Raw genomic sequence first — 10,233 nt, forward strand, 5'->3', positions numbered from 1 at the left:
GTTTCTCATTTTCAGTTTTTAAATATATAAATATATATATATAAATATAATTTGAATTGATTTTACACACTTATAGCATTATTGTACCGCATATCGCATTATTTAACAAGTATTAACATTTAAAAAAAATGATAGAACCAAATAAAATAAATAAAATAAATAAATAAATAAATAAATAAATAAAAAAGGGTTCACATGTTCAGTTCCTTTCACCATTTATAATTTATGACATGCTAATATAGTAGGAATTTTTATAAGATGAAAATTAGATTTCTCCCGTTAATGAAAAACTTGTTTAATCCCAGTTTTATCTACAGCTAGCTAGCTGCACTAGTAACTACTTTGCTAACTTGATACTCTTCTACTCAGTCCATAAAACGGTGTCAAAATACAAGCTATTTAATTAAAAAAGAGAATATAGATTTTTTTTAAAAAAGCCACGCTGTTAAAGAAATTAGGTAGTTAAAAATAAAAAAATTTAGCTAATATTGGGGCTGACACATGGCTAGCAAACTATATAACACCAGAAATTTCCAAAATTTCTGAAAAGTTTTTTTTTTCTTTTCTTTTTTTTTTTTTACATGTGAGAAGTCGATTCTTTGGAAAGCTCACGTAAACTTCAGACTAGGCGGTTAGCATATGTGGGGGAAAAACTGTCATTATAATGTTTTGGCTGTTTTTGGCATAAAAAGAAGTGAAGTTATTAAAATGTTATTTAATTTATGTGAGTTGATGCTTTTAATTAATGTCTGCAAAAATATTCAACATTGAATAGGAAAAAAACAAATTGTTAAAAAAAAACCTTCTTCGTTAAAAACCTCAAAACGTTACAAAATGTGTGTTTATGAAAGTTTCAAGGTTCAAAACTTTACAAAATTTTTATTAAAGATTTAACTCTATAGAACTTGATTATTAAAGATGCAAAACTTTACAAAACTTTTTTTTAAAGATTCAGAACTTTATTAAACATTTTTAAAGATTAGAAACTACAAAACATTTTTAAAGATTGAAAACGTTACAAAAAATTAAAGATTCCAAACTTTACAAAACTTATCAGAGATTGAAATCTACAATTACTTTTATTAAAGATGCAAAACTTTACAAAACTTTTTTTAAAGATTCAGAACTTTACTTAATCTTTTAAAAAAAAAAGTTCGAAACAGCAAAACATTTTTAAAGATTGAAAACCTTACAAAAAAATTTAAGATTCAAAACTTTACAAAACTTAATTACAAAACTTACTTACAAAAACATTATAACAAATATCTTAAAAAAACCTTTGTGACAATTTATTGTGATATCAGTATTATATCGTCATAGCAACCGACCCTACTTCGGATGACCATAAACTATGATTTCTTTATTGTAGCATATGACCATGGCGACATATTCGGCCACTCAGTGAGGTGTGTGTAAGTGTATTACTATTTGCTTACCATGGGATAATTTTCCTGTTTGTCTCTCACATGACGCGTGTGTGTGTGTGTGTGTGTGTGTGTGTATGTGTGTGTTACTTGGTAAAATTTGCATGTGATTTGTTTACATGTCCAGGAAAAGCAGCGGATGACGGATAAGCTGGAAGACACGAGTCTCCGTCTGAAAGATGAAATGGACTTGTACAGGAAGATGATGGACAAACTGCGACAGAACCGGAACGACTATCAGAGAGAGAGAGAGGCCATGCAGGAGGTGAGACGACTCTAATCAGCGAAAAGACGGACCGAAAATAAAACCTACACGATTATAGGAGAAGTTTTTACTGTCTAAAGTGTTCTCTGGAGCTGCGAGGCTCATGTTCATCACAAGTATTAGATGATTATAGCCACCAGTTTAGTGCTGTGGGAAAGGAGCATCTGGATTATTAGGGAGAATTCCACATTTCTTGAACATCAGAACATTTCTTCTGATATCAGCGTTTGCTCGAGTGCTGAATAAAAGCAGGCAGACACAGTACACGATCATAGAAGTCAAAATAAAAATGCTTAAATTTTCATTTTAACTGAAATTATTCCACTGCAGTCAACACCAGTGATGTAGAAGCAGTCTTTTATTATCCTTTTTATCATTTACCTCCTTTATATCTTTATTGCTTTTTTACTTTTTATACCATTTACGTCGTTATATAAATGTAAACTGAAACTAAAATATAGAAATAAAAACTAATAAATGCTAACCGCATTTTACTAATTAAAACTAAATTGAAGAGCTAAAACTATAACTTTGTGTTTTGGATTCTTTGGCAAAAAAAATAATTTAAATAATAAACATGGTGTTTACATTAGGAAAGGACAATTTTTGTAAAGATTTATATTATTTATATAATTATTTATATAAGATATTTGATGCATGACATACTGTATATCATGATATTTAAGTTTGCTAACAAACTGCATTTAAATTTTTGTTTTTATTTTGTCTCCTTTCCAATATTTTTTTTAAAGTATGAACTCTTTTTTTTATTTTATTTTATTTTTTTTTTATACATTTAACTGTTTACTTGTTTAACTATTTAACTAAAATATAGAAATAAATACTGTTAAACTCTAACCAAATCATGCAAACTAAAACTAAACCAAATTTCAAACCTGACAATGAATTAAAAGAAAATGATTAAAAATGAAATCTGATCTGTAAATGTGTGTGCAGCTGATTGAGGAACTCCGGCGAGAACTCGAGCACTTGCAGCTCTACAAGCTGGAGGTGGAGCGCGTGGGGCGGATCCGAAGGTCATCCATCAGCCTATCAGATTTCAGCACACGGACTCGCGAGAACGAGCTGGAACAGGAAATGAAGAGGCTCAAACAGGTGAGAGCTCTCAATACAACACTTCACTTCTCTGTTTCAGCTTTTTAACCGACCGTTTCGTTATTTTATCAGCTTCCATTGTTAGATAAGTGATTAAGCGTATATCAGAGAACATTACCCAGAATGCACTGCGATTTAACTTTGGATAGGATCCAGAGAGAGAGAGAGAGAAAAGGAGAGGAACTGAGAAAGAGAGGAACTGATCACTCTCTCTCTCTCTCTCTCTCCCCCTCCCCAAACAGCCATAGAGAGACAGACACGTGGAGAAAGACAGAAAGAGAGAGAGAGAGAGAGAGAGACAGATGGAGAAAGATATACAGACAGTGAGAGAGACAGAGACAGAGGGACTGATCTCTCTCTCTCTCTCTCTCTCTCTCTCCCTCCATCTCACTCTCCAGACAGACACAGAGAGATGAATAGAGACAGAGAGAGAGAGATGGAGAGGGACAGACAGAAAGAGAGGAACTGATCTCTCTCTCTCTCTCTCTCTCTCTCTCCCTCTCTCCCCAAACAGCCATAGAGAGACAGAGAGAGACAGACACATGGCGAAAGACAGAAAGAGAGAGAGAGCGAGACAGATGGAGAAAGATATAGAGACAGTGAGAGAGACAGTGAGACTCTCTCTCTCTCACACACTCTCTAGACAGACACAGAGAGAGAGATGGAGAGGGACAGACAGAGAGAGAGGAACTGATCACTTTCTCTCTCTCTCTCTCTCTCGCCCTCTCCCTCCCTCCTCAAACAGTCATAGAGAGACAGAGAGAGACAGACACATGGAGAAAGACAGAAAGAGAGAGAGAGAGAGAGCGCAAGACAGATGGAGAAAGATATACAGACAGTGAGAGAGACAGTGAGACTCTCTCTCTCTCTCACTCTCACTCTCTAGACAGACACAGAGAGAGAGAGAGATGGAGAGGGACAGACAGAAAGAGATGAACTGATCACTCTCTCTCTCTCTCTCTCTCTCTCTCACCCCCTCCCCTCCCCAAACAGCCATAGAGAGACAGAGAGAGACAGACACATGGAGAAAGACAGAAAGAGAGAGAGAGAGAGAGAGACAGATGTTGGAACTGAGTTTGGATAATATCGATTAACTTTTAGAAACAAACATGTCTATACACGATACAGAACAGAACCTGATATACCTGAACAGGTTCTCTTTTCCACCCCGAGGAAGAATCCCGTGTGTGTGTGTGTGTGTGTGTGTGCGTGCGTGTGTGTGTGTGTGTGTGTTGCGCTGTGTTTCGCAGGACGTTCCCCCTGACCTCCAGCAGCGAGCGTGTGTTAGCGCACGGCTCTACGTGGTAAAGCTCTCGGAGTAAATCACTCATTAACCACCGATAATCACACTGACGACTTTCCTGCTTCTGAAACTTCTAATAAAGTTCATGTTTGTTCTGTAGCTGTTAAACGAGCGCCGTGTTCCAGTTACAGCGCAGCGTTGATCACTAGTGACTAGACTAATGTACGCTTCACATTGACTCCACATTCCATCAGCTAATTTCATGAATTCATGACGTTATCATCACCACAGTGTGTTTTTACACTATAGGGCCAAAAGTATGTGCACCCCTGACCATCACACCCATATGAGGTTCTTCCCCAAACTGTTTCCACAACTGTTTAATGCACCCAATTGTACAGAATGTCTTTGGATGCTGTAGCATTAAACTTTCACTTTACTGGAACAGGAAACCCACAGCCACGCTCCAAAATCTAGCGTAAAGCTTTCCCAGAAGAGTGGAGCTTATTATAACAGCAATAAAAGGGGGAATAAATCTGGAATGAGACGTTCAATAAGCACATACTGTATGGGTGCGATGGTCAGGGGTGCACAAACTTTTGGCCGTATAGCGTATGTATATTTATATTGTGTTTTTGTAGTTGTCTCAGATTGAGTCATTGGATAATTTTGGATCATTACGTACCGTATTTTCTGGACTATAACATATTTTTTGTCCTCTAGCAGATTATAAAGCAAAATAATACTCAGAGCCGATTTAATAGATGATAGATTGGTTTATCTAATAAACTCAGTGTTTTTCTTTTATTCTTATATAATATTATTATATTACGTTTTATATCAGTGTATTTATAGAATGTATGTACAGAGTGTAGTGACAGTAGGTTTAAGCGTCTCAGATCATAAATCTGTCTTTAGGAAGAATAATAAGATAATACTGGTGTCAGATTACAAGTAAAAGCTGTCTTTCGGAATCATTCCTGATCTCAGATCAGATATAAAGCTGGATATATTAATAATAAGACGCTTATAAGAATGTCAGATAAGGACTGATCTCAGATCAGACATAAAGCTGTTTTTAAGAATAATAAGACTATCCATAATGATCTCAGATTAGACGTCACAAATAAAGCTGTCATTAAGAAGAATAAGAAATTACAACTGATCTCAGATCAGAACTAATACTGCTCTTTAAGAATAGGACGTGAAAATGCTGATCTCAGATCAGAAGGAACACTGTGTTTACAAATCAGTGCTGATCTTAGATCAGATACCGAGAGAGAGAGGGAGAGAGGTGTCTTTTAGTGTTATGAGAACTGATCTCAGATCTGAGACAGGGAGAGAGCGAGAGAGAGCGAGAGAGAGGTGTCTCTTAGTGTTATGAGAACTGATCTCAGATCTGAGACAGAGAGAGAGAGAGACAGAGAGAGAGAGAGAGAGGGAGAGAGAGAGAGAGGTGTCTCTTAGTGTTATGAGAACTGATGTCAGATCTGAGAGAGAGAGAGAGAGAGAGAGAGAGAGAGGGGGAGAGAGGTATCTTTTAGTGTTATGAGAACTGATCTCAGATCTGAGACAGAGAGAGAGAGAGACAGAGAGAGAGAGAGAGAGGGAGAGAGAGAGGGAGGTGTCTCTTAGTGTTATGAGAACTGATGTCAGATCTGAGAGAGAGAGAGAGAGAGAGAGAGAGAGGGGGAGAGAGGTATCTTTTAGTGTAATGAGAACTGATCTCAGATCTGAGACAGAGACAGAGAGAGAGAGAGAGACAGAGAGAGAGAGAGAGGTGTCTTTTAGTGTTATGAGAACTGATCTCAGATCAGCAGTGGGTTTATATGTGTTTATTGCATTTTGCTCCCCTGCAGGAGAACCAGAGACTCCGTGAACAAAACGAAGAGCTCAATGGTCAGATCCTCAGTCTGAGTCTCCACGAAGCCAAGAACCTGATCGCCACGCAGACGAAAGCTCAGTCCCTGGCCGCGGAAATCGACAACGCCTCACGTGACCAGGTATCACTTCAACAGCGCTGATCCTACAGCCAGTTTAGGGTGGATAAGGAATATAAAATAAGTGATGTAGCAAGGGTGTCTTCTGGTTCTGTCTGTACTTCCTTTTGTCTGGCGTTCTTTGATGACATCATCTTGTTGCGCCGCTAAAATGTGTTGAATTTCTTTGAACAGAACCTCAGATACATTCAGCCAAGATGTTAGGCGTCTTTGATTTTGTACTGGAGCTTTGACAAGTAATGGAAGCTCCGGTGTAGCACGGTGCACTAAATGTTCACGTGTAAATCGTCTCTTCTGTCTTTCCACAGTTAATGGAAGCCCTGAAGGAGCAGGAGGAGATCAACATCCGTCTCAGGCAGTACATGGACAAGATTATATTATCCATCCTCGACCACAACCCTTCCATCTTGGAGATTAAGTACTAAAAACAAGCTCTTGGTATTTAAAACTAAAAACTGGATGCTTGTCGCCCCCTGCTGCCCTGGAGGTGGAACTGCGTTCTTCTGAGAGGATTTGAACTTCGTGTTGTGAAGCATGTTCTTCATGCTCCCTCTGTGAGACTTCAGGACGTCCTGGAGTTATTCGTCATCGGTGCTGTGCATGATGGATTGAGGGAATAGTCACTGGAACGGCGGGATGAAGGATGAAGATTCAGAGGGTCCAGAGAACTGTGATAGTCTTTTTCTGGATGTTATTTCTGTACTAAGTGCTCATCTCAGAACTGCTGATTTTGGCGTTCAGTAAGTTGATCAGAGGGAAATACGAGTCCGAGAGAGCGTCAGAGATGGGAACTGGAAGTGTCAGATGGAAAATGAGTTGTCGAATAAAGCACATCCTGATTTTGCCATGACCGGTTTAAGGGGCGGAGCTTAACTTAAATCCTGTCTGCCAATTACAGACTTGATTATGGCTTGACGCCGTGTCATGTGATACTGGTTTTAATTACACCATGTGATGGTTTAGCGATGTATATGAGACACTGGTAACGTCGCTAATACCTCTAATACCTCAACAGTTTTCTAGCTAGCATTAGGCTGATATTTTATTTTGTAATCGAAATCATTTCACATGAAGAACTGACTCAAAGCAAAGAAGAGAAGTGTTTTTGTTGATGTCACCTAATTACGTACATGATCGGCTGATTAGATTTAACTTAAGCTCCGCCCCTTTTGACCCAGATGTTCCACTCACTTGGTGTAATCAGGACCTTACATAGGCATGAGCTGATATTACATTTCCACCTGATTTTATCACAGGATTTCTGCCTGTTCTCATTGGCTTACGTTTAAATAATTCTGGATTTGGATGATATTACTCCAAAATAAGGGCTTTTAGACGATTTTTGAATAAGACAGACTTTCTCAGGAGCACAACGGCTTCCCCAAAAAAACGCTGCCTACCTAGAAATGCTTCACAATAATAATAATATCATGGTATATTGTATAACTGATGATCGGCACATGCCTGGTTAGTAAGAGCAGCATCCGAATGTTGACTTATCGTTACGAATGTGCGTATGTTATGACGCCTCATAAGTCATATCATGACAAGTGCTTCCTGTTTTTAAGCTGTTACAAAGAATGCTGCTGGAGCAGACATCCACCTCATCATCATCATCATCATCATCATCAGGATCAGGGTCTTCTCTTTATTTCAGAATTGTTTTCATTTGCAGCATTCCCTTATTTTCTTTTTACTCTAATGCTAATCTGTTATGCAAATTAGCTATAAATTGGCTCATTTAGGGTGAGAGGAACTTTGTGTACATTTCATTTTTAGCCAAAGTTTCACCTTTAATTATGTTCTGGACAAGTTATTTACATCTCATTGCCAGGTATTGGCTCAGTATTGGGATTGGTGCGTCACTAAAATTGGTTTGTAATGTTTTTGGTGGCTGGGTCAGTTTGATGATTTTGCTACACACCTTTTTTGGTTTTCTCACTAATCTGTTGAAGCTTTTTTTTTTTCTTGGCAAGGTGAAGCCTCACATCCATTGAGCTACCTTACCTTTGCACCGTGAACAGCATTTTTTACAGTTTCTTTTAAGTGTTTGTGCCTTTTCATTAAGCAACCCCACTGACAGACCTGCTGATTGTTTAGCTATCTTGCACCTTTTTGAATCACACTCCATTTCAGTGCAATTTCTAAAAAAAAACCTGTAAATACTGTATAGGTATCAGTAATACTCACTCGTTTTCTATACCACTCATGTTAATTCTTTCAGCTTTTTCTACACCTGTATTTTATAGCTTAGCTTTCACTTTTTCACAAAATATCTGCTAGCTCTAAAAGCAATATTATACCACTACTTTAGCGACAGAAGCCAAATGCTAGCTGGGGTTAAAGCAGGAGTCATGGGTTAACCAGGCTATCATGGCTTATGACGTCCACTTTTACTCTCTTTAATCCTTTGCTAATCAAATTTCTCATTCTGATTGTTGACCTACACTTTTGTATAGTAATTTCAGACACAGGAACATTTTAAATGCTTCTGATTAGCATCATGTTAATTTATTAATGTACACTGGAGTATTGTTACGTACTTTTTTTTTCTTTTCCAAATGGGATATGTTGTGCTGTCCTGAACAGGCCTGAAGGAGTCAACATTACCATGTTGAAGATGAGTAGAGTGTAACTTTGGCTAGAATTTTGGCAATAAAATCTAAATTCAGTGTGTGGTTTCATATTTGTTATTATTATTATTATTATTATTATTATTATTATTATTTTAAAAGATCTGTCAAGTCAAAACATAATTTTACATTTGCACACCTGACAGACTAGCATACCTTAGGTGCTTAAATTTATGTATATGTATATATGCTAGCTGAGTAGCATTAATGTTATTTAGTATTGGATATATTTTTTTTAAGTATAATTAATTTCCCTGGTTGTTTTAAATGTTTTGAATTAAATCTGGATAAAAGTATTTCGCCAAACTAGGATAAATGATCTAGTGTATTTAAAACTGGATCTTAATCATCTATTTTGGACTATATCTGGTAAGAAATACTTTAATATTTAAGGAAAGTTTGAACGAGTTTGAACTGTCACGTGATGTTCCAGCCAATCACATGAAGACACTAATTAACTAAATGAGTTCACAGGTTGAGCTGGGTTTAACTGACAAATATATTCCTTTTATTGATCGTTAATCGCATTTTAAAGCTAAAATGTTATGTTTGGATAAAGTATATTCAAATAGTTGTGTAGTTAATACTAGCTTCTACACCATGAAGATAAAAAACAGTTTAAACAAAAAGAAATACAATAGGGAATCATAAAAAGAGTCGATTCTGCGACTCAAGTCTTTAACAATTGAGAATTGAATCTGAAGCTTCGAGTCGACTCTTAAGTGATTCGCAACACAGATGCAGTAAATCGAGAAACTGGAAGTCTGGAAGTGTTTCACGTTGGAGAAAGCAGAAAACAAAGTAAAATATTAAAAATTGCAGTAGAAATATGCCAAAAACAACGGCGTCAGAATTCAAGGATTCAAAAGCTACTGATTTAAAGAAGCTGATTGGAGATTCAGGTAAAGCTTTACGCCAGTGAACTGATTTTAGATGTATACCGCTCCATATTACATTGATAAACTAAATGATCATTAATGTTCAGCTATAATAGCTGTAACTTTAAGTGCAGGTTCAAAAATATTGCATGAGTCGAATGCTTGAGTCGATTCCCAACACATCGGAGTCGACTCCTGAAGCCGTAAGTTTAACGGACATTCTAATTTCAAATTTCAAACGGTTCAAATGTGTGCGCGTGACGTGATGACGCTCGCCTCGGCTAACGGATTTAACTGAAAACTCTAGAATAGGCTTTGGTAAGTTTTTTGTTTGTTTGTTTTGTTTTTTGTTTATTGTGTTGCAAAGATATGTAATGGTTTGTTAAAATATGAGCACATTTAATTTATTTCTCATCATTTTATTGTTCATTGAGCGTTAAAAAACGCGAATTGTTAGCTTTGGACAGATTTTGGATGTAAATTAGTTTGTCAGCTAACTTTAGCTAGCTAACTTCTGTGTATTTATATAGCTACAGGGAGATTTTTTTTTTTCCTTAAGAAAATGTGTTTGTAAAATGATTGGCATCCACCTGAATGAACTCTAACACCCTCAGATCCCTGAAGGCTCCTTTTTTACTCTATGGATGGGCCAAAGAACATAAAAGCACCTGCTT

At 36.9% G+C, this 10,233-nt stretch overlaps 1 protein-coding gene across 10 annotated transcripts in view; it reads left to right on the forward strand.

Moving 5' to 3' along the window:
* Positions 1-8,720, forward strand: part of rab11fip4b (RAB11 family interacting protein 4 (class II) b) — a 30,923-nt gene extending 22,203 nt beyond the window's left edge. For 7 of the 10 annotated variants that reach the window (XM_053232200.1, XM_053232203.1, XM_053232202.1 and 4 more), the window contains exons 10-14: positions 1,552-1,689; positions 2,647-2,805; positions 4,056-4,109; positions 5,908-6,051; positions 6,357-8,720. In XM_053232200.1, the coding sequence (XP_053088175.1) occupies positions 1,552-1,689; positions 2,647-2,805; positions 4,056-4,109; positions 5,908-6,051; positions 6,357-6,473 (612 nt within the window). In that variant the 3' untranslated portion in view covers positions 6,474-8,720. Of the gene's footprint in view, positions 1-1,551; positions 1,690-2,646; positions 2,806-4,055; positions 4,124-4,208; positions 4,271-5,907; positions 6,052-6,356 lie in introns of those variants that run through there. The other 3 variants (XM_053232204.1, XM_053232205.1, XM_053232199.1) reach the window with 3 other exon arrangements.
* Positions 8,721-10,233: the final 1,513 nt, after the last annotated feature.

Source organism: Pangasianodon hypophthalmus, chromosome 2 (assembly GCF_027358585.1).
Source record: "Pangasianodon hypophthalmus isolate fPanHyp1 chromosome 2, fPanHyp1.pri, whole genome shotgun sequence".
NCBI lineage: Eukaryota > Metazoa > Chordata > Actinopteri > Siluriformes > Pangasiidae > Pangasianodon > Pangasianodon hypophthalmus.